Source organism: Lutjanus erythropterus, chromosome 12 (assembly GCF_056507025.1).
Source record: "Lutjanus erythropterus isolate fLutEry1 chromosome 12, fLutEry1.hap2, whole genome shotgun sequence".
Lineage (NCBI taxonomy): Eukaryota > Metazoa > Chordata > Actinopteri > Lutjaniformes > Lutjanidae > Lutjanus > Lutjanus erythropterus.
This window is the reverse complement of record NC_139328.1, coordinates 32,843,486-32,869,107: the sequence shown is the minus strand read 5'-3', so window position 1 is coordinate 32,869,107 and position 25,622 is coordinate 32,843,486. Positions and strand designations below refer to the sequence as shown.

The 25,622-nt window shown below is 38.6% G+C and overlaps 1 protein-coding gene across 1 annotated transcript in view; it reads left to right on the top strand.

Annotated features, from left to right (window-relative positions):
* LOC146318276 (astrotactin-1-like) overlaps positions 1–25,622 on the top strand; it is a 425,337-nt gene that overhangs the window by 280,758 nt on the left and 118,957 nt on the right. Inside the window, exons 13-14 of the mRNA XM_084732515.1 lie at positions 2,127–2,293; positions 18,730–18,924. Coding sequence (XP_084588641.1) covers positions 2,127–2,293; positions 18,730–18,924 — 362 coding nt within the window. The remainder of the gene's footprint in view (positions 1–2,126; positions 2,294–18,729; positions 18,925–25,622) is intronic.

The following is a 25,622-nucleotide window of genomic DNA, read 5'->3' as shown; positions in this document are numbered from 1 at the left end:
GGGTTTTTTGGAGGTGACCACCACATGAAGCTACCAGTATGACACATCATCAGTTGTGGACCTAGACATCATTGTGTGTTTCTGCCTTTTGTCACAAGACACCCTCAGTCAAGGCAGGCCCAATCCAGGTTGATCAAGTCTGGGTGTCTTATGGTTGGCTTTTATGTGGTCACAGCCAGGACCTTTTTACCTAAGTCGTGGTCACATCGTACAGTTTGTCTGGGTGGATGAATCTTACTAACTTGGTGATCTCCTGACTCTTTTTTAGGGCCACCAAAATTGACATTTGTGGTTTTTATTTCATATCTCTATTAGATCACTTGCCATTTAATTTGGTACAGGCAGTCATGTTCCTAAGAGGATGAATTGCACTAACTTTGGTTGGCCCTTTTTTAAAGCAGCCTTATGTAAGATTTGGTATTTTCTGCAATTTGGTGCCCCCAGTTGCAGAGTGCAATTCACTGCTGTCGTAAATATGGACAGCTGTGCATGTGCGTTTCTTTTGATTACAGTACTGATGATCAAAATCTAGCAAGTCAACACACAACACAGTTGAACATCAACCAAGTGACACAACGCAAGACACAGCAAGCCAGCTAATATTACTTACTGGTCCAACAGCAAGAAGGCCGCCTGTTTTGCAAAATTTTATTTCACAAAGCTCTCACCATCAGCTAAAAGCCAGTCTGAGACATACTCTTGTCAGCTGGCCTCTTGCTTGGTCACTCCTCTGTCAACGTCCTCTTCAGTCCCTTTGGGCTCACCCAGCCTCTACAGACATCATGGCAGAGGCAGTTATGTTGTCCACTTGGCCAGCGCAGGTTCTGGCATGACACCGGCGATGCATTCCCTCTTCACCAGAAACTCCCAGCAGTCCAAAGCTCCTGTGCTGGTGGTCTAAACACAAATACTCCTCTGAACACCAACGCTTCATCCAAAATGACATACAATGCACTACATGCCAAAAATGTGTAGTATCTTTCAACACACTTTTGTATGAATAAACAGTAGCATGTATCGTTTCAGACACACTGCTCAGAGTATGTCACGTCACTTTCTGATTGCCTTCTTTCCAGTTGAAGGTGTGTAACTGTGGTAAACCGTGGAAAACCTTACTTACATTTAAATTGAAGCCTTAGTCATGTTAATCCAGAGCTGCCTTGGTCACTGTCCGCCCTGTCTGTTATGTCGTTGTTATCATTACTCCCACATTGCAGTGTGGGATATTTATGCTGACGTAGTGTCCCATGCTTGTATACTGTAATATTTTCTCGGAATAGTACACTCTTCATGTACTACTGGTGCTAAATAGCATTAGTAAATAGCAAGCTGAGGCAGAGCACCTGGAGGACATGAGAGGTAAATCCAGAACACATTTCCTCTACAAAATATGATCCAGTTTCACCAAAACCAGTGACATAGATGATTGTGTGTGACTTAGTACTGTAAAACATTATGCATTTGTGGCAACCCAGCCACCAAGGTTAGGCTACATAGTGTTAGAACAAGGGTTCGGGCCCCAGGGTGGCCCCACATACCTTAGTACAAGTCGGTGTAGCATCAAATGGTTTTGAAGCTGTTAACAGCAAGTCTTTACATTATGAGAATCTGAAACCAGACTTGCTTACTTGACAAATGACTTAAAAGATTCATGTGTTCCATCTATTGATGTTCTGGTAATCAACTTACTAACTGATTTACTTATTGAATTCACAAATTATTTTAGTCTACACAAGCAATTTCTGGATCGCAGGCAATTTGTTTTTCACTTCTTGTGCATTTTTTTCTGCCAGTGAATATAGCCTGTACCATTGCTCCTTCTGTTGCAGCCTCCTGCTGTTATTTGGGCTGATAATATGAGAATTTTACATGAAACATCTTGCCATGTGCAGCTTTACAGACTAAGCTCAGTGCTCACACAGGCTGCACTAATGGGAACAGAAATCTGACTGTTTACATTCTGTGGCACAGATGTTATCGGGTCTGTTCACCTGTCCCAGCTGGGATTAGTGTTAATGTGGCAGCTTCTCACTGTTTAGGCAGCTCCGAGAACGTCTCCCCAAATGAAGTAAAAATCTGTAATTGCTAAACATCAGTCATCTAAAACCACTTCTTCCCTCCCACAGTGCCCTCCAGGGCTGAGTCCTATGAAGGATGGGACCGGGTGCTACGACCACCACATCGGCATCGACTGCTCCGACGGTTTCAATGGAGGATGTGAGCAGCTGTGTCTCCAGCAGCTGGCTCCTCTAGAGGATGACCCGACACTCTACAACATCCAGATGTTCTGTGGGTAAGAAACAACAGATTCACTGCTTTATATTTTTAATTACTATAATTATTTGGTTTCGTAACCCTGTTATGTCCACTCGCATGGCACCTAGTTATGTGAATGTTTGTGATGTTTACAAGGTAAAACAAACTGATGTCAGTTCCTACATCATTAAATCTATACTTATGGATTAAGTACAGATGACAATCATTTTTTTTATTATTTATTAATCTGAAAAAAGCAGTGAAAACTGCTCATCAGAATTTCCCAGAGGCCTAAATTTTGTCCTCAAATCGCTTCTTTTGTCCAACCAACAATCCAAAACCCAAAGACTCTTCATTTACTAAAGTAAATGAGAAAGAAAGGTGCCAAATCCTTACATTTAAGAATCTATTACCACAAATGTTTGGCTTTTTTGCTTGAAAAATGACTGAAACAATACATTGATCATTAAAATAGTTGGCAACTAATTTTCTTTCAATCAACTAATCAATTAATGGATAAATCATTGCAGTTCTTTATGAAAGTAGGACAGTTAATTTGCTGTTGTTGTTTTCTTAACAAATATCAATGGGGTTTTCACAGTTATTGGCAAGAGTGATCATTATTTGAATTTTCATTGTGAGGTGTTAAAATATCTTTAAAATGTAACTGGCCACAGTTCTCAAAATAATTGTTCTTATTGCACAGGGTCAAATAACTTCTTGGAATAGCACGACAGAAACCCTCACCGACTAAAGGTTAATGTATCTGTGGCAGGATGAACCATGGGAAGCAAAGTACACACCTTTTACACATACATTACAAATTTCACTATTATAAACAAGATTGAAAACCCCTGCATTAAGCGGGATAAAGTTTAGAAATACAAGTGCTATGTTAATGTGTATACTCATGAGACACATAGTTGGAAATCAAAGATTCTTGTGTTTCAGTTGATGCAAACCATTTCAAGATATACTCACAACAGCAGGTACAACCATCTTGACAAACAAGCAATCAAACAATTACAAAACTGGGGCAACTCACCTTTGAAGCCTCATTGTAATTAGTTATATTCCATCAAAAACTGTATGTAGGGCCAGACAGTCCACTCCAGTCACCTATTTTAATCCCAAGGACACGATTTCCAACGATAAACACCCACAAACTGCTAGCAAATGTTCTACTCTTCCACTTATATCAGTTGTGTTTGCCATAATGTGTCAACCTAAACAATATGATGGACCCAAAAATGCAAACAGGGAAGAGTTCCAGTTTAAAGAAATTTAATGACAGAAGAATGATCAACAAACTTACACATGACACTAGCAGGTCTCAACCAAAGATGAATCTAAAAAGCAAAATAAATTCTAAGGAGGCAAAAGCGGAACACAAACCAAAGTCCAAAAATGAAAGAAGTCTGAAACACTGAGGATGGCACTAAAGGGCAATGACGAGCTGACACGGGCACAGAGAAACAAGTCGACTAAATAGACAAGAAACTAATCAGGCACAGGTGAAACAAATCAGAAAGGGCGGGAAAAGATCAAAGACAGGATACAAGAGGGAAGACAATGACTAGAAAATAATAATGAACAAGAAAACCCAAAGCATGTAGATATTAGAGATATCTTGGGAGCAAGATGGTGGCTGTATTCTCTTGTTTTCACTGACTCCTCACTTGAGCCAGCAGCAGCTTCCATGTCCTGTCCACAGCCCACAACAGCAAATTAGAGTCTGCACTTTTCTCAAGCAAAGTCAGAGCCATGTCGGAACAGGTTGTGCAGATGACTGGCCTTTTTTTTTTTTTTTTTTTTTTTACAAAAAAAAAATATTTAAACAGCAGTAAAAAACCATTTGCTTTAGTGTGTTCAGACTTCCATTACTCAATGTCAGCAGCACTCACAGTGGTTCTGACTGTTGGGGAAAAACAACTTTCAGAGTGTTACTTTTCAGAAGAGATCAAAACCATGCATGCACTCCAAATTGTTCAAGAACAGCTTTCAATTTACTTTTGGTATGCCTAATTTCACAGGAATGGGTGGATGATTTATTAAAGCAAAGCCTCAGATTCAGTCTAAAAGAGAAAACTAAATAAAGGATCTTGGAGAGGTGTTGGGCGACCATGGTCCTCTAGAACAGTTTCAAGGTTATTGGCATAGTTTCTCCAAATATCTACAACTTTACCGGAGGGATGAACAGCATTCTTTGAAAACATACTCCCTCATTTTATGTTATTGTGAGAGTAAAATATAAAATATTTCACCTTGGCTCAACTCTGTGATATAGATACTATAAGACAATTCAATCAAGCTTGGATTGCTCAGTCAACACAGCACCGTATAACTAAGGCTTTTCAATGGTTCCAGCCAGTGTGGAGAGCAAAGCTTAAAGAATTATCCATTAAAGACAATTTTTGCCTGCATCTGGTACTTCTTGCATCTGGCAGTGAATTCGCTCCCCGCTCACGTCCACCAGCACGATTCAATAAGGAGATCCATAGATCTTCTAGATTTTCTATTTACTCACAAAATTTCTTAGAAATAAATTAAATGTATTTGCTTGGTTAAGGCACAGCTAAGTCTAAACTGAAACTAAATAAAAATGCATCAGTGTCACACTTGTTTGGAAAGAGCAAACAGTAGTATTAGTTAGAAAGCACTCTTAGGAGAGCTGGTAGAGTAATGAGAGGAATTCTGTGCTGGTTGGTATTCTTGGTAGCCACTAATAGGCATGGAGGTGGGAAATAGGGGTGCTGAGGGGGCTGCAGCAACCCCTAAAATAAAAAGTAAAAATGTTAAAGTCATGATGTGTTCCTTTTTTTTTTTTTTTACTGGTATATAAAGCACATGTGTTGTACACCAACATTTGTGGCAGGACATAGGTTGTTCTTTATTTTTTCTTAATTCTTAGTAATCAATATGCACTTGCAGTTCATTTATAATACTTGGCACTGATCAGACAGACCCCCAGAGAGAGTTCAACCCAATCAGCTATAGCAAGAGTATGTAATATAACTGCTGCTCCACGCCAGCCACGCCGCCAACGTCGGCTGCGGCAGCATGAGGTTTGGTGGCAGCTGCTTATGGTGGCTCAGCTTTTCCAATGTCTCGTTCTTTGACCATGGCAACCACAGAAACTACGAGTTTTAGAGATCAAAACAAATGATTGTCTGAGTCGTCTTCAGCAGCACATAACAGAGATTAATGTAGAGAAACAACGACATCAGCTCCAAGTTGAATTGCCCAGTCTTAGTCAATAAAAAAAAGGTAATGACCTTTACTTTTAGTGAAACTTGCTGTAGCTATTATGTCATATCACTAACCATTTCTTCTATATTAAGCTGCTCCCATTAGTTGTGTGATGAGATTATACAGGGTGGATAGCAGCAGTCTGTGGTGAACAGGCAGCAGGACTGAAGGTAGGTGACTGAAGGTGACTTACCGGATGTAGATTGTGAGTATAAGCCTGCCACTGGCCACTTATGTCAGGTGGTATCCACTATCTGCGTTTTCAAAGACCCCTTCCCCATGGGAAAACAGACGAAACAACAACCTCCGAGCTAGCAACCTGCATGCTGGAATTATCAAGTTAGCACCTGGCTGCTAACGGTGGGAATGTAAACAAGCTAGCAGCTGATACCTTTTTCTTTTGCAGGGATTTAGCCTTTTTATTGCCAGGCCTTGCTGCGTTTTGTTCCTCAAAAATAAGACACTGTTTTGCAGGAGCACCCTAGGCTTAGCACTGTCAAAGATGACTGGGATTGGTTTAAAGACGTACAAACCAGCCAGAGCAGTTTTCCTCTTGTAGCAGGATGAGCCAGAACTTTCCCCAACCCTATAGAGATAGGTTTTGCTATGCAAGGCTAGATTGAAGGTAGCCAGGAGCTTTTTTCTGATCATCTAGCCCAGGGGTCCCCAAATGGCGGACCGCGGTCCGAGTCCGGACCCACACGCCGTCCCATACGGACCCAGACCTATAACCAATAAATTATTAATAGATTTTAAATTTTGACGGGACGCTTCTATTTTAACTGGCGCAACTTTTCTAGTCTTTCCGGCGCTGGTTTATCTGATCAGGAAACACACAGACCAACTGCAGAGAAGCTGCGTGTGGAGGAGACTGTTGTTAATGATGAGTTTATTACAACAGTCGAAACTAACATGATGGTTAATGACATCATCACCAACCAGATGCACTTATAAAATTAAACAACTGTATAAGGAGGCCTAAACGTAAAACAGGAGAGTCTGTGTTTCTCTGAGAGAAACTTTCAGATCTTCTCACAGCAGAGTGAACAGGTGAGGAGAGGAGGGCAGACTGATCACTAATCAATCACTGATACCGTCGTCCTCTCGGACTGATGAAAAAATAAAAATGCCAAAATTGGTGACAAACCAAACCTGGGTGTCCACACAAATAAAGTCTTTGTGTGAAACACTGCAGAGTGTAACACCGTGCTGTTTAAAGACAGTCTGCTGTCTGTAGTTTGACAGAGAGACAGAGGGTCGTGTCTAGAAGGGAACCCTAGACCCGCGAAAGATCGCGCGAGTTTGATTATTTTAGTAGAAATAACAAACACAAATCATCATCGCGAGAGTTGTGCAAATAAAGAGTTACCTTCTAGACACGAGCGAAAAAGGTGCGCAGCTCCAAAAATAGAAACTCATGTTGTGGTGTCGATGTTTTTAATGTGTCGGGCCGCCATAAATAAAACATTATTCACTGATCCACAGAGAGTCACTGAAACACTGATCACTGACCTGCTGTGATGGAAAAAATACTCACATTCTTTATTTAGGTATTTTTACATTGTGGTATTAGTGTTTTTACCTAATTACAATTTAAAAATTGCACATGTTATTGTTTCCTTTTTTGAAAAATCAACATTTTTATTGCTGTTGTTGTACTTTAATGGTATTCTTATCGCTATTTTTATTTACTTATTTATTTATTTTATTACTAAATACAGACCTGCAAACTCATAAGAGGAGAAAAAGGTGGCATGTTAGTAAACCAGTCCCCTGTCCTCTGGGGGTCTGGGAGCGTCTGTCCTGCTCCAGAAGAAAAATGTTGTGATTTTAACATGTTAACAAAATATTCTGGTGACTGTTTCAGTTAAAAGAGTGAGTTCACTCTTCTGTTTGTGGTTTCTGCAGACATTACTACCTTTACTTTTACCTTTGTACTTGGAAAAAAAAAGTAAAAAGTAAAGTGAAAACAGTAAAAGTAAATCTACATTAAAAGTAAAGTTACTTTGCTGAGTATTTTTACTTCAGCAATTTATAGTTGTTCATTTAATAGACCTGTCTTATCTTCTCTTTTGTATATTTCCATTGTTCTTAAATAAAGGAAAAGTAATGTTAGAGAAAAAAAAATGCAGAACACGCAATATTTCTTATCTGATTATTCGATTAATCGGCAGAATAATCAATAGATTATACTTAAATTTTACTGGTTCAGCCCACTCGAGAAAGTTAGACATTATGATATTCCGGACCTTTGCTTTAGGAAATTTTCTCTAACTGGACCTCTTTGAATTTTAATTGAATACCCCTGATCTAGCCCCTTGATTCTCAAACTGTGGTGTGTGTGGTGCACAAGCTGCCCCTAGTGGTATGCAGAGGAAAGTCAGAAATATTTTTTAAAAACTAAATGAGTTCTTTTCCAGTCAATTCACCATCATGAAGGTGATGAAAAAATGCTTCACTGGGTGAAAATTTCAACACTATCTTGTCTCAGTAGAGCTCTGCCTTCAGCTGTAAAAATACTATCATCATTTAAGAACTCAAGATTTAATTTAAAAAAACATTTAAGAGTCAGACCAACTGCTAACGTGCTACACAGAATAGCCACTAATGTTAGCTACACAGAACAACCGCTAACATTAGCTACACAGACCAACCACTAAGGTTAGCTACACAGACCAACTGCTAATGTTAGCTACTCAGAACAACTGCTTATGTTAGCTACACAGACCAACCACTAACGTTAGCTACACAGAGCAACTGCTAGTGTTAACTACACAGAACCGCTAATGTTATCTATACAGAACAACTGCTAATGTTAGCTACACAGACCAACCACTAACATTACCTACACTGACCAACTGCTAATGTTAGCTTCACTGGAACAACCACTAACGTTAGTGACACAGACCAACTGCTAATTTTAGCTTCACAGAACAAAAGCTAACATTAGCTACACAGGTCAACCATTAACTTTAGCTACACAGACCGACTGCTAATATTAGCTACACAGACCAACCACTAATGTTAGCTACACAGACCAACTGCTAATATTAGCTACACACACCAACCACTAATGTTAGCTTCACAGAACAACTGCTAAAGTTAGCTACACAGACCAACCACTGATTTTGGCTACACAGACTAACTGCTAACCTTAGCTACACCGAACAACCCCTGAAGTTAGCTACACAAACCAACCACTAACATTAGCTACACAGAACAACTACTACTACTGCTTCTACTTCCACTTTAGGCAGTTTACTTGGGGTTTTAGTGTGTAGTGTGAATAGCATAATGTTAATGAACAAAGTACTTTTAAATGTCCAGAATTGCCTCTATTAATCTAAACATGTATTTGTGCATAACAAAAGAAGGAATATCTAGACAAACAATTAATAAACCTAACACTGAACATAAAATATTATATTAGGCTAAACGATTTTACCATTTGGTATTGGTAATCAGTAACCCTCCCAATCCTGCTCTTAGATACAAATGATTTTGGTTATTATATATTATGACGTCAATATGCAGACAGACTTTTTCTCAGCACTCCCAACTCTGACTACTTTCCGGCGTCCATGCTGACAGGTAGGATAACTTAGAGGAATGTTTTTGGAAGATGTGGGTGGGTGTGGATGGCTAGCTGTATTTCTTTGTACCAGGTTTCTCCTTCATGGAGGATAATTGACAGTGAGTCACTCTGCAGTGTAGGCAACAAACTTAAAGTAGTGCCTAGTTTAAAAGAAGGTGGAGGAGAATGAGGTCATGGTGGAGAGTGTTGTCAGACAACGATTGGTCGTAAATAGTGACGCTCACAATAGGTTTAAACCAGTTAGTTAATTTACTTTTGCAGGCTGCTGATGAATTTTTCAAGAAATATTTCCCACTTGAAGTTGTCCTCTTTTGAGTAGAATATCACCACGAAGACAGATAAATAAAAAGTCTCTAAAACCTGAATTTTATTTGTTTTCTTTGTATCTGGTCTGAATGTTTATCCCTAGTCTTTGCTTCAGAGGCCTTGGTAAGTCTAAACTCCAGAGGGGAACATTGAATACTTGAAATGTTTTGGGCAGACGCATCAAAACTCAGAGTACTGGCTGAAATTCTCAACTGATCTTTTCTACAAAAACATCAGAAAAAGTAGTTGTTTATGCCTTCAAGATCTGATTTTTTTTAATGCTGTTGGTAGTGCAGGACACTACATGAGAGGATCAGACTCTCTTGTTATATACAGCGTCCATAGGGTTTTCTTTTTTTAACTTTCCTGACACAGAAGACAAGAAGGGGACAATGCAGTTCCACCTCCTGCCTCTTTAAAGATTGTGTAAAGCGACAATAAATGTGTGTTCTGAGTTTGTCACCCCACAGAAACAACTCAGCCAAATTTAAATGATTAAAAAAATCCCTAAGTATGTAAATTAGGTCTCAAAATCATAAAAAAATTGAGCGGGTCTCTCTGCTCTGAAATGCTGGGGGCGTGTCCACTCCACTTTCTCAGTGCCAAACACAGCCTGAAACATGGACGCTCCATGTAGCAGCTTTATTGGACATGTTTGAGCCACCAGAGCCAGAGGACGGTGACAGGATAGTCAGTTTTTTTTTTCTTCTGTGTCGGGTTGTTGGAACTGAAGTGAGCTGAAGTGAACTGCTGGACTGATTCAGACTGAGACGTTCGGGTGTCAATTATATAGTGTTGTGGGGCCATTGCTCTGGCACATCATTGCACTGTTTCTGGTCTGTCCAAAAAATTCCTGCAAACACAGACAGTTTAATGGTCTATCTCCTGAATTTAGTGCTACATAGTTCTCAGTCTTTTCATGTTTTCAGGAGCTATTTTCTAACAGGTATAACGTGTTTAGAAGAAAAACTTCCTTTTTCCTATTCACAAACTTTCGGTTTATTCTTAACATTCAGAGCTGAAGAATATCTGTGTTTTCTTGGGATACCATTATAACTAACTGGCAGAGACAACCCAATCTGACATGAAGTCTATGTGAATGTTATTCAACTTTAAAACACTGGTCTGGCATTGGTTATGACACAAGCTTTGGGCAAAAATACCATCAACTTTACTTTTTCCTGACCACCACAGGATGCATGTCGAAGTTCTGTGTAGTCATTTGTCCTTGCCAGCATTAGTTTCCATACTTCATTTGCTAGGATATGATTATCTGCTAACAAATGTTCAGACTATTACTTTGTGCAAGCAGTATAAATACATAATTCAACAAAAATCTAAGTACAAGTGGATAAAAGTTAAATTCTCTTCTTTGCAGCCAGGGAACATTTACAGAGAGTGGCTTCATATGGAGCATTAGCATTTTATGGAGAATAAAATCTTTGATTTCTTGCTGCCAGTACCACTTAAGCAGCCAATAACAAAACTGCCCAATAAGTGTGGTTTTAGAGATTTGCAGGTATAATTAAAAGTAAGGGCTCGATTTGTCTGGCTCACAACCTTTTTTTTTTAGCAGCTTCTACAGATCTCCTCTGGCCGTGTTTCTTTGCTAAAGTTGAACAAAGGAGGTGAACAAAATGAAACCTTTGCATACACCTTCTACATAAAGAATTAAAAAAATGACTCAAGCGAGATGCCACTGCAGTTTGTTTACTTCCACCCCCAGTCTTGGATTAGTCTATAAAAAGCCCACCGGTCATAATATTGTCAGGATTTCTGGCTCCTTCAAAGATTACAGGTTTTGAACCAATGCATCTGTCAGACTTAATAGTGTGGAACACCATGATAAAATGTTCAGTGTTTATGATTTACAGGGATTGGCAGAAAATGGTAAAAATGGAATATGATATATACAATATAATATTTACAGGTATGTTTTCATTAGTATATAGTCACGTGAAAATAAGAATCTTGTTTTGTTACCTCAGAATGAGGCCTTTATAGCGAGGCAAACTCCCTCCCCCTCCAGTGTGTCCCATGGCAATTTACTTTGGAAAAATTATGAATGGTAGTCGATGGCAAGATACTGATTATTCTTTGATCCTGTTTGAATTGTATCACAAATTGCATACGTTTTTTTTGTTCATGTAAAATTAGTTTTTCCTTTCAACATTAAGTGCTTCTTTTTTCCTTCTTAAATAAATCCGTAGCCAGCCTTGTCCTACGCACAAATATTTTAATAAAAATCATATTGCGGTGTTCAATACATTGTTGCATCCTTTCAAGGTTACGTACTGAACTTACGTCACATGTGTACCTTAACTTGAATTCCATAACTAAAGTACTCATTTGAACCCAAATACCAAGTAGTTTTGGTGCCCAGACTTTAACCCAGTACTGTAGATCATGTCCTGTGTAAAACCCCTTATTTTAACTTATCTTACGTAACTAACACACTCAATTTAAAATTCTGTACTTAACTTAAGTCACTTATGTAAATTTAACTTGACTTCTGTAAATAACATTCTTAATTTAAGTTATGTACTTAACTCGATTTCCATAATTAATGCACTCTATTTAAATTCCGTACTTAACTTACATCACTTATGTGTGAAACGCCTTATTTTAATGCGCGTACATAAGTTATGTACGTAACATTCAAACTTTATCTTATATAACTAGCATACTTTACTTTAATTTCTAACAAAATTTTGGTGCCTAAATCAGACCATATTGCGACACAACATTATCCGTGTTACATTGAAGGTCCTGTATGATGAGTCACTGGCAAATGACCTATTATCACATATGAGGACATGCTGTACTGTATGAATGTGGAAACCAGCCAGGTCCAGTTTGACAAGAGATATAAAAATGAGTTTTGATTATCTCCACTGTGAAAACATTAGCAGATCCAGTGAACAACAGTTTTCTAATTGAACACAACAAGCTGTTGTTTGTCGCTGTCATCTTTACATTAACCATCATGTTTCATTGAGGCCTAATTCTCTGCAACAATTTTGTTGTTGTCAGTTTCCACAGTGCAGATGTGACTAATCCTCGACTGGTCCCACTGGAGACTGGCATTAGCTCTGCGACATTTGGCATCCAGGAGAGAGCTTCTCTCAGTGTAAATCCCTGACAGATTATCTTTCTCTCTTTAACGCCCCATCCCCATTTTTTTCTCCCTCTTCTTCGCCTGTCTTTGATTTCATTTCACAGAGTATATTATACACTGAGATGTCAAAACATCATCAATATGAAAGAGTCTGGAGAGGACTCTGAGTGTTTGGATTCTTTTTTTGAGATGGAGGATTTTGTGCCAGTTGAGTAGAATTGATTTTACTGATTCTACACTTCTGAGTTGCGAGCTTTGAGTTGTGCATATTTTGAACCCACAGAAAATGTGGTAAACAATATCCCAGAATAACCCTTCAATCACAAGGTTTAAACCAATACTCCTGACAGACAGCCGGCAGCCTGCCTGCAAATATGGCTCTTGAAGCACTTACATGGTATGTATTATAGTACGACATGGTTAGTGCCTGTAATGTGTCTGTTCAGAACGTGTTGACTTACGTTGGTAGCCTAACTGTCATTTTTGTGCTGATTTATAGTTTCAACCATCGGTGAGATGGCTGTATTTTGCTACTAAAAGGATTCATTCCACATTACCTTCCATAATATGACCAATTACACTTATCAATAGGGGTGTAACGGTACACAAAATTCACAGTTGTGAGTCTCATTAAATCAGATTGACCAGCACACTTGAAGGCACACTGCAACATCTCTCAGTCCTGTATTCTTTATTTCTTTAATAAAGTTATTAAACATTCTTTTTCAGTCTTAGAAATATTGCCAAAGTTAGACCCTTTATAACTCAGAGAGCGATGCAGAAATCCTCACCCACGCTTTTATTACTAGTGGGTAAGGCTTCTGCAATTCCCTTTTTACTGGTTTACCCAAAAAGTCGATAAGACAGCTAGTTCAGAATGCTGCAGCCAGGGTTTAAACCAGAAACAAGAAAATGGATCACGTGACCCCACTGCTTAAAATGCTGCACTGCCTACCTGTTTCTTTAAGAATTGATTTTAAAGTTCTTTTACTTGTTTATACAGCTTTGAATGACATTTCTCCTCCATTCATCATGGGTCTTCTTTTATTTTATGTTCCAGCCAGATCACTGAGGTCCCCCACCGCTTTTCCTTTAAATGTCCCTTATGTGTCCCATAAGTGTACCGGTGAGAGTGTCTTCTGTTTTTATGCCCCTAAACTGTGGAACTAATTTCCTTTGGATATTAGATCGGCAAGCTTCCTCAGTAGTTTTAAGAGGAGTAAGTAAAGAACTATCTTTTTAATTTGGCTTTTAAATGTAAATTTGGAGTAATTCTATAAGCTTTTAAGCTTCAATCAGTTTTTTATATTATTTTGTTCCTTTTACTTTATCCTGCTGACTTTCACTTTACTTTATTACTGTTTAATTGTTGTAATTTTATTCCTGCATTTTTTAATTGGTGTTTTTCCTAATCTTTGCTTGTTTTATTTGCCTCCTGTCTGTTGATTTAATTTTGCTATGTGAAGCAAAGCATTCCAATATGAATAGACTTTGACAGTTAAGGTCAAAGGGCATGCCATATACATGTACCATTACACACAAACTTATCAAGTACAGAGAATTAGAAATAAATGCATACTTTTAATACAAGCCTGCTTCAAATAAAGGCCTGTTAGCTTCTGCAGTTGAAATAAATAAAGGCCCCGGTCATTATTTGAGAAAATACAGCATGCATTTAATTTTGGCAATTTGCAACCCAATAATATCAGGTCTGTGAGGCATTTTGACTAGTGACCCTACACTCTTCACAATGGTATAATCAATGTCAATCAATAATATTCATTGTACTCATGACATTCAGAAGTGACTTTATATCAAGCTGCTGGAATGTGACCTTTGACAAAGTTTTTCTGACTGTTGACCTCTAATTATCCAGTGCTCTGCACTGTCACTGCATAAGCTAACGTTAACATTATGATCTAAACAGGAGTCAAAGCCTGAACAGCTCGCAGAGCAGCAGCAGCTTTAGTTCTCCATCTTTGCTTACACAGGGTGTGTTCAGTAGATAGTAGTAATGATAGATATAATCATAAGATATTATAAACTAAAAAACACAGGTAAACAGTTTTCACAGACATAAAAACAGAAAATACATAGTGAAATTACAAATGTAATGCAAAAGACAATAGATTTAAAAAATGAAATAAAAACAGATAAGTGAAGTGTAGCAGTCGTATTTTTAGATGGGACATTTGACTGTTTGTACTGAATTGAGTTTTCATGAGTCACTCACTAAATATAGTCAGGTTTTCAAATAACTCGAGTCACCAAGTCAGTCACCCAGAGCCTCCGCCAAACCCAGTACCCATAGAGCATGCACACCAGAAATTTCAGCCTGCCGGCTGGCTAACACCCACTTTAGCTAAATTGAGTGAAGATAAAATGATTTATTTTTGCAGCTCCTCTAGACTTTTCAAATGTTACCGGACCAAATGGATCAAGTCCTGAGAGTGAAATTAATTGTTTTCACGGGGGTTTTGAGGCTCTATCATGGACGGTTCCTGACTGTGGCGTGGAAGTTAAGTGAAGGGAGTGGGTTCTGGGCTGCACTAAGTATTAATGCTAATTCTTGCAGGGCTTGTTAATACAGTAATTCACTTGATATATTTCCACAAATACTGTTAATATGAAGTGGCACGTGATCTCACCAGGGACGTCTTTACAGTTTGCACCAGCTAGTAGCAGGCAGGAGGGGTGAGTCTGTGAAGGAGCTAGTGGAGATGAGGACTCGTGTTTCTTGATTCACTAAAAAGAATCTTGAGTTTTGAATGATTGGTTTCTGACTCTCACATCACTAACATTCAGGCTCAGTACTGAGTACTGTGAGTTGTGCATGTAAAATACATGATAATAGACTTAAAGTGTGAAATTAAGTGTTCAGAGGTTCAGATTGAGAATGTTTCAGGCGTAATCATACACATAATGTGCTTCACATTTTAACAAAGATTCATAAAACTGTTCACAAACTCCTCTCGACAACACCTACAAGCTACAGCTAACAACAAGCTACCAACACAGCCCACTCCTTCTGTTTTCAAACATTAAAAAGGTCAGAGAGTGGTATTTCTTTTTTGAAGAAACCATCTTTGGTTGATTGTACATAATAGAGATGGGCACATTAACCAGACAACAACAAAGAGTTTCTTCATTTTCTCTCTCCAACTAACATAATTAATGTTCACTTAACTGCAATTAAATTAATTTGCCAGCAGCAGTTGTAACTGATGAAATCAACAGCTGCCAGCTTAAACTTAAGCTTGAATCACTTGTCACAACTTGTTAAGATGCCTCTAATTATGCAGGTTCAAATTGAAATCGCAACTCTTGTGATTTTAAAATTCCGCTCATTCAAATTTGGATTACGATGTAAAAATGATCACTCAGCCCTACTTATCATTAACATCTCTGCAGTTAAGAAAACAATCTGTTTGCTCCTTTCTTTTGTGTTGAAACTCTCAAATTGTAATCTTTATCCAGCATCAAAAACATTACTTCAAACTGCTTTGGTGTCATCAATCAGATAATGCTAATTGTGCTTTCTTTCACTTTCTCACTAACCATTGAGCTACCATACATTAAATTGTATTAACAAGGGATTAAAAAAAAAAAAAAAAAGCACAACCCTGATTCCCCCCAAAATGGGATGCTGTATTGAAAAACAAATAAAAACAGAATGCAATGATTTCCCTATATTCAGTTGAATACAATACAAAGACAAGATACTTGATGTTCAAACTGATTAACTTTATTGTTCTGACTGTGATGCCTGCAACACCCTCCAAAACAGTTGGGATGGGTGCATGTTTACCACTGTGTTACATCACCTTTTCTTTTAACAGCACTCAGTAACTGTTTTGGAAGTGATGACACTAGTTGTTGAAGTTTTGAAAGTGATTTTTCCCCCCATTCTTGCTTGATGTACAAAGTAAAGTGCTAAACAGTCCGGGACCTCCGCCATCATATTTTGCACTTCATAATGCACCACACGTTTTCAGTGGTAGACACGTCTGGACTGCAGGAAGGCTAGTCTCATACCTGAACTTTTACCACAGAGCAACATTGTCTTGCTGAAATAAACAGGGATGTCTCTGAAAAAGCCATCATTACAGATGTGAGAGTCAGCCGTATAATGAACACTAACACACCCTTGTTCCATCACAGATGCTGGCTTTTGACATTAATGCTGGTAATGTTCTAGATGGTCCTTTTCCTCTTTAGCCCGGAGGACACGATGTCCATGATTTCCGAGAACAATCTGAAATGTGGACTCATCAGACCACAGCACACTTTTTCACTTTGCATCGGTCCAGCTCAGATGAGCTTGAGCCCAGAGACGTCTGCAGCGTTTGTTGTTCAGAAAACTGGTTTTCCAAAGTATTTCCAAGCCCGTGTAGTATCCTTTATACCAGGGGTGGGTACTTATTTTTCATGCAGGGGCACATAAGAATTGGATCAGGCTGCCATGGGCCAGACTCAAATGATATAAGGTCCTAATAATGGCCAAATCTCTAATAATGGACTGGTCAGAAGTGTTCTATATAGCATTGGTTCCCAACTTGAGGTCTGGGCCCCAGAGACAATAGAAATGATATATTTGATGTTGATTTTGGACAGTAAATTTAAGATAATCTTGTATTGATCCAACAATGGAGAAATTTGCAGGTGCTACAGCAGCAAAGCAGAGAGCAAAAATAGAAAGAAGCATCAATAAAAACAATAAATAATAAGTAAACAAACCATGAATGCAAGAGGAAAATATCTTAACAAATATGAACAATTTAAACCAAACAAAATGTATAAAATAGGAACCATATAAACAATATAAAGAAGTATACATTTGGAATGAATCACTTATTCACCTATTCTGGTCAACCTTTCTGAAATGTGATTATTTGTTGGCACTTTCCAAAACCTTTTGTTTTACAGTGTACCATGCATGCTGCGTACAGGTTGCAACGACAGTAGCAGCAAAAGTAGAACAACAACATAAACAACATGGATGCACAGCACTGAGTGAATAAAGTTGCATTTTGATATAAAAGATACAGTTCATCATCATTATCAATGAAAACAGAACTGAGCCCTTTCAGAATAAAGGTCTTATAATGGTAATGGAAAAAAGGTATTGACCATCTTTGCTAGATTTTGAATTTTTGGTATTTCCATGATGACATTTGCATTTTGCCAAGCTGTGCTTTATACCATTATGTAGATTTTTAATGCAGATTCTCTGAATCTTTTCATATTATGGACTGTAGATGGTGAAATCCCTAATTTCCTGCGGTTTTGTGTTGTGAAATGTTGTTGTCCACGCAGTGTTGAACCTCTTCCCTATCATGCTTGTGAATGACTGAGTCTTTGGGGACGTCCCTTTAATACCCAAACATGATACGTTCACCTGTTACCAACTGACCTGAGAACCTGTGGAATGTTCTAACAGGTTTTTTTTTTGGACAATTCCACAACTTTCCCTTTTTTTGTTGTTCCTGTCCCAACTTTTTTGAAACATGTTGCAGGCATCAAATTCAGAATGAGTTTGTATTTATAAAAAAAAACATTTTCAACATTAAATATCTTGTCTTTGTACTGTATTCAACTGAATACAAGTCGAAAAGTATTTTATTTATGTTTCACACAATTTCCCAACTTTTTTAGAATTGGGGTTGTACAAGAACAACTAAGAAAGTTTTATTTTGCACCAAAACAGTACATTCTATAATCACATAAGGTGCCAAGTTAAAATTCAGATGAGAGTCTGAGCACTCACTTTGCAGTCGATGGGGCGGAGCAGGAGCCAAGCCTAAATAAAATTTGGCCGCGCACATCAGAGACAGCATCTTATTGATCTTTTTATCTGCTACGTGATCCTCCTTAATCATTTTAAACTCGCCAAGAGAGACGGCTTCCTGTCATACGGCCGACTGTTTAAATGACAGCTTAACAGTTTGAAAATTGGCAGTCTATGCAGCACCCGTCATTTTACACAATTATAAATGTAATTGACTTTAACCTGAAAATGCTCTTGTTTTGCTCTTTGCATAGTAATTATTTTTCTCACGCTAAAGAACTATGGTAAAAGTAGTTAAGGAAATTCAAGAGCAGAAATAGCAAATTAGATAATTAAGTAAACTTCTTCTCAGGAAGGAAGGATGAAAATAAGGAAATATATGGATCGATGGAATGACTTCAACCCCTGTAACTTCAGGTGCATCGAGGACTACAAGCGTGGCCCAGATGGGAGGTCGTGCCTGCCGCTGTCTGAGGCCTGCACCGAGGGAATAGACTGCGTGGAGGCAGCAGACATCCCCGCTAACCAGACGGTGTTCGGGGACCTTTTCTACGGATACAACAACCACACCAAAGAGAGCACCTCGGGACAGATCCTCAAGGCCACGTTCAGGTAAACACACAAGCTGTTTGTGAAGTGGAGCATGTGGGACATTGTTGTGCCATTTGTATCTCAGCAGGGAAACAGTTTGGCAGGGTTCTGGACTTTTGGCTCCCACTGTGGTGATATCCATGATGGAACTGTTTCGGTCATTGTTCTCCCTTCTTTGCTTTGGGAGAGACAGTCTGAAGTGCCAGATGCTTTTGGTATATTACATCTGTCAGTGTGGATGTGGATTAATCGTTACAGTTGTATGTATACATATTGTACCACATTTACACCTGGCATTAAAGGGACAGTTCACCCGAAAATCAAAAGTACATATTTTTCCCCTGGCCTGTAGTGTTGTTTATCCATCTAGATTTGTTTGGTGTGAGTTGCAGAGTTTTGGAGATGTATACAATGTCTGCCTTCTCTTCAATATAATGTCACTAATACATTTGAAAACCAGTGTCTGTTTCCAAAAATCATGACCTGGTCACTCATAATCCACACACCTAACAACAAGCGTTGTCTCAACTTATTATTATTATTATTATTATTATTATTTTTAACAGTGTACAGTCAATATCTTCAAAATTAGGCAACTCACACCAAAACAGTATGGATGGATAAATAGCACTACAGGCCAGAGGCAAAATATGTATTTTTGATTTTAGTATGAACTGTCCCTTTAGCATGCAATCTGTATCTGGATCTTGGATCTGGATAAGGAGAAACACATGTAAATTCACTGTGTAAATGTGCACAGAACACATCAAAACGCTACTGAACTGGTGATCTGGCTCTGTTGTGACTGGACCTCGGCCAGGTGTAAATGAAACCTGTACAGAAGACAGTCCACCCTCGCCTTTGCTTCCTCCTGCCAAGTCTGGCAAAAACTAAAGATGACCCCTCCCTCAGCAAAGGAAAATTCTTGGCATGCTAATCGACAAGTCCTCCAGCCTCCTCTGCGTATGAGATCCCACTGTTGGCCGAGTCACAATAACAAGCTGATTAAAAATTCTAGGCCATTTTGTCCCTGCTGGTTTTCCATTGTACTTTCATACTTTGGCCAGTATGATTGTGAAAAAGATATTAAATCACATGTATTAAAAGTCCTAAATATAACTTTTTGAACCCTGCGGAGCTCTTAACAGATGTAATTACAAAGGCCCATAATCATGTGTCATTATCGAGATAATATAATGAAAAGGAGATTGTATCAAATACCAGGTATAAATTATATGAAAAAGGTCTTACGGTCTGATCCTTAAAGCCACTTTTAGAAAAAGCCATCGCAAATGTCTCGACACAATCGAGAGGATGTATTTAATATTCAGGTTGAATACCAGACATATGCTAAGAATTGTCTCTAAAATCGACTTCATTTTCCCGAGGAACAGCACCGGCAGAGTGTCAAATCTGTCAAAGAAAACTGGGTGGCTTAATCAGACGTGTAGAACTCCATCCATCAAACCGCAGTGCATACGAGCATTCAACAGGTCAAGCATCGAGTCCATAAGATCACCCAACAAAATAATTAATAGTAAGTTTATACTACACAATTTTAGACCTGATACTGATGGAACTTGCAGACAAAAGTTGAGCCGCGAGCGACGATTGCTATGTGTGAATTTTCAAATGTGCAAACTCGTCGTAGGTGCCAGAGATATCAAATATTAATATTATTAAATATGGTTCAATATCTACACTGCAAAGAATTTTACAGTGCTTCTACTGTAATTGATTTTAACAGTGTATTAGTGTAAATTGGATTACATGAGATGACAGTAGAATAACCGTGGGTTTTATGGTAATTTTACAGTATATGCCAATTCCATAAATGCCATTTCAATAAAATGTAGGTCAAGTCCTCAATCTGTACAGGTGTCTGTGTGAGACTAATATTTGGAACATCTGTATTAAAAACATTTAAAGGAAACGTCTCACATAAAATCATTAATGATAAGCTTTAGTGAACTTGCATTTAACCTCGGATGCTGAATTAAAATAAAATCGAGAACTGTGTAACACAGCTGCAGCAGTACTTGGCAGCAGCAAGCGGTATCCTCTTTCACACATGACAAGCGCTTGTAAAACAAACAAACAACAACAACAACAACAAAAATGCAATACAATAAAATTACTGGTAAAATGTAAAACTATGAAGCATACTAATGGAAGGGGAGGAAATCTATCTATAAAAATCTTTGTTGCTACTGGGATTAACACACTGACACACACCTCACATCTCCATCTGCTGAGAGAGACATTTTGGTGAGGTTTGAGGTTGTGCAGTCAGCTCTGTAATAGCACAAGTAAGCTGCTTTTTGACACCATAATCGGCGATGAATTTTAACTTTGCTGGCTTAAATTGACTCTAAGGATAAAGCTCCAATCTTATTTGCAGACATGTTTAATGAAAGATTGGAGATCAAATTTAGTTACTGTAATAACCTTAACTTTGCTTTTAGCTGACTAATACTACTACAACTAATTGAGCTCAAGCTAGCTACAGAGTTAGCTTTACCAATATACACAGCCTGACTTAATGAAACAGACCTAATGAAACATTATCTGAAATGTTTAATAATCATATAGACAATATAATACTGAAAACTGCCAACTTCAGAAAATATCAGGGGGAGGAGTTGAAACACCTGCAACAGAAGTAGATAGGAAGCTCTTTATTTATCCTCACTGGGAAATTTCAGTCTCACAGCAACAGAGATAGAAGAGGAGAGGAAATTATAGTAAATTAGGAAAAAAAACCTAGGCAATAAAATAAAAAGGAAGAAACAACAGAGATAATAGCAATACTAATAAGCATATTGATTGTATAGACTTAAGTTTACACACACACGCACACATATATATACATATGTATATTTTTTTCTCATAGTTTGCAAAGTGAAAAAAGTAAAAAAAAAAAATAGGAACAGGGTTGGGAGGGTTAATAAAGTATTCTGAAGCAGTTTTTAATTACCTGTTGAAAAATATAGTCAGTAATGTAATTCAAAGATCACAATATTAAAGTAATATAACTTGATTACATTCTATTACTTTTGGATTACCTCAATATAAAATATGGTGAAATTGTTTAGCCTGATATAGTGTTTCAGGGGCTGCAACTACTCAGTCAGATATTTTCAATTAATCATTGGTCCATGAAATGTCAGAAATTGGTGAAAAACGTTGATCAAAGTTCAACATGACATCTTTGAGTGTCTTGTTTTGTCCACAACTCAAAAATATTCAGTGTACTGTCAGAGAGGAGTAAAAACAAAATCCAGAAAATATTCACATTTAAGAAACTGAAATTAGAGGGGGGTTTTTTTTCAAATGAAAAAAAGCCCCAAAATGATTCATGATTGAAGAAATATTGCAAACATATACTAAGCAGTGCAAACAGAGTCCACATGGATAGCAATGAAATATGACATGTATAAAAAGAAGTGCAACCAAACAGAGTTCAGTGATTAGTTATGAACGTGTAAAACATGCTTTTTAGGCTGTTCATCCCCACATGGAGGGGGTGAGATGGATTCTCCACGATGGTCCTGATCTTTCCCTCTATCACTTGAAGACCAGACAGACCAGACAGGTTCTTCCAATTCAAATCTCTTGTGAAGCCTTGTCCCCTGTCCCCAATCATTCGTGCACTGTGCAAACCACAACAAACTCAATATACCCTCTTATAAGACAGATAGTTGTGTTGTGTGATCAGTGCAGTAATCAATCAGCAAGACTTTGAAAACGGCACAGTGTGAAGGCGCCATAAACCTCCAGCAACAATGCTCCTCTGCCTCCAGCCACAAAAAACAACACTCTGAAATGGTGTGACACATTTCCCTTTGCTGCCAGTAATAACCACAGGTCAGCGCTATAAAGACGGCCATGAGGCTCAATAAAACCGTACTGACATATTAAATGGTAAGAGGAAAAACAGAGGATCAAATAATGCCGTAGTGTTCTCACTCTGCTTAAAATTGAAAACGCATGATCTGAGAACCATAAAAGAACAACATCAAAAATTAATCAACCCTGTGTTACGATTAATTATCTGCAGATCCCTGTTCGAAAATCAGGCTTTGTTCCCATTTCTTCTCTTGTGAAACAACTTCTGTATTCCCCGGAAGTCAGAATTCAAAAATCGTGCAAAAGCACTTGACTTAATTTATACACAGAGGGGTGCAGAACATTCCAGTAACATTAATGTGTAACAGGGTACATACTGTACACGCTGTATGACCACTTACAGGAATGGCTGCTGATTCACACAAATTACATACTTCATTTCCAGTATGTATTAGCCCTTTCTAAAGCTGGCGCACAAGCAATAATGTACTGAGTTGGATGTCTCCCACTTAATTTACTCCCATTTCGATGGTAACAGTGAACTGGATTGTGCTCAAACAGCCTATATCCGGTATCAACGTCATTTGTTATTGTTTCAAAACAAAGGTTGTATGATGAAATTAGAGCTGTAGTTTCTTACTGCCAAACAGCTACAACATACTGTATATATAGATAAGAACAGCAGGAACAAGATGTTGATGTTAATATGTTTGACATCTTCCCATTAAAAGTTTCAACTGTGACTGTGTTTGATGTTAAAGCGCCGTCCATGTAAAGACTCCTCCCCTCGTCCTCCCTGGTATTTTGCACGTTGCGTCCTGCCAGCTTGGAGTACGATTCGCCTGTCGAGCTCAAGTGCAATGGCAAGCGGTCTTAAAGGTAGAATTTATCCGAGCTGTTCTTAAAGGCACCACAAAGGTAGTCACCCCCAGGACGTCAAATTGAGACATTTTGGGTTGGTAAAGCGTCCCGAGCACAGCAAAATAATGCAAGAATACAGGAAGAAGGCACAGTCTGTGAAGACACAGACACCACCACACACATTTAGTGATGATTGGAATGAACCTATATGTTGTTTTTAGGAAAACCTTACATATTATTTCACTTTAAGTCCATGGCTCTTCATCCCGTCTCCTCCACTTGTCCTTGGCCGTGGCAGTGCGTCCAGCCGATGTGACTGTCCACTGACTGTGATCCAAACTTCACACTTCTTTTTCTAAAACCTGCAAGTGTATTTATGTCATAGGTAATATATGTTTCAGCAAGAAAGCCAAAAAATAACAAATAAAAGCATCAAAAATATTACAACAGCAATATTACAACTAGTTATAATCATACTTGCCAACCTTAATTTTAGAGACTTTGTTCCTTGCATACTGGTGACTTTTAAAGAATGAAAATAAAAAAATAAAAGGAAAGTACACTGCAACAGAATTTGTACGTCAAATACTTTTAATTCTCAGCATAGAATAGAGAATAATTGGTCCCTCGCAAACTTGCGTGAGTCTCTGGCAGTATTATCAGTTTTCTTTCATGCATTTATGTTTTTTGCCCCTGCCACTGAAAGAAAATTGACGTGTCAGAGGTTAAAACTTTCCTTAAGAAATGGGAAGTCTTTTTAGGGAGTCGGTGTCGCTGCATCGTTGTCCGAGTGGAAACAGTAGACTTTTAGAGTCATGTCAGGTTGTGATAAAGAAAAGTAAGAAAATTGTAAGAAAAAGTGAGAAATACAGGAGAATTGTGATCCAAGGAGGAGACAGAGAGAGGGCTGGGAAAATTCTCCTGGGAAAATCGGAAGGGTTAGCAAGTATGGTTGTTGTTGATTGTGGTGTTAGTTTCCGAGTGATAGTTATGATAGTTTAAATCACTCAAAGGTAAAATCGAAACTGTTGTAGTGCATACATAATCAGGAGGTACATGTGTCTCCACTGGTTGTAAAAGCATATGAGATTGAATGAATATATTTAAAGGTTATTTCATAATGGAGCAGTGAGCTTCAGGTAGATTTTATGTCAGTACCCTCCCAGTAAAACAGATAAGCTTGGCAGTAAAGCCTGTCACTGTCAGGGATTGTCCTCTATAAAACACAAGACATTCCCCCTAATCTGAGGCAAATGCTCTGAGGAGGAGAAATACTAAAAAAAATCCTCCCATCACCTCTCTGGAGAGGCTTATGGATATTAAGCCTCACAGGTCTAAAGAGATGCGGCGTTCCTTTCATGATTTGCACCGGGTTTGATGTGGATGGTGGAGTACTTTGAAGGCGGTTAATTATCACCGTCCGCATGCTGCAATCATTTCCACTGAACTCAGGAAGCCAGAAGGTCAGCAAAGTCATCTGCGGCCCAGGAATTTAATTTATGCCGCGCATGGATTCCGTCGCCCGGAGGCAACGCGCCCGCTTGGGGGATCCGCCGCTAGAGTCGCGGAGAGGGAGGGGAGGGCGAGGCAGGAAAGTTAACATCATCAAGAATCTAAAAAAACCTCCAAATCCTCTGATCTCATTTGGAAGTGCTCGTGAGTGGAGAGGTCTAGAGGCGGACTGTGAGGAGCACCACATGCTTCCTGGGCGGATTAGGTGGTGGAGGAGGAGGAAGGGAGGCTCGTCTGGGAAGCATGGTTAATGTGAGGCGTAATTATAAGGGATGGCAAATGAATTAAAACTGACCAGGAGCCGGTGTGCTGAAGTCGAACCTAATTGGACCAGATGAACGAATCTAAAATGAACAAAATTTATGGGGAAAGAGCTTAAATAAAACTGTAGATGCGGTTTGCTCCACGTGAAAGGCGGCCTCTGGTCGTACTCGGTACATGCTGGTAAATCTGTCCCCGAGGAAACTAAATGTCAGATTTAATGTTGCAGAGCAGTA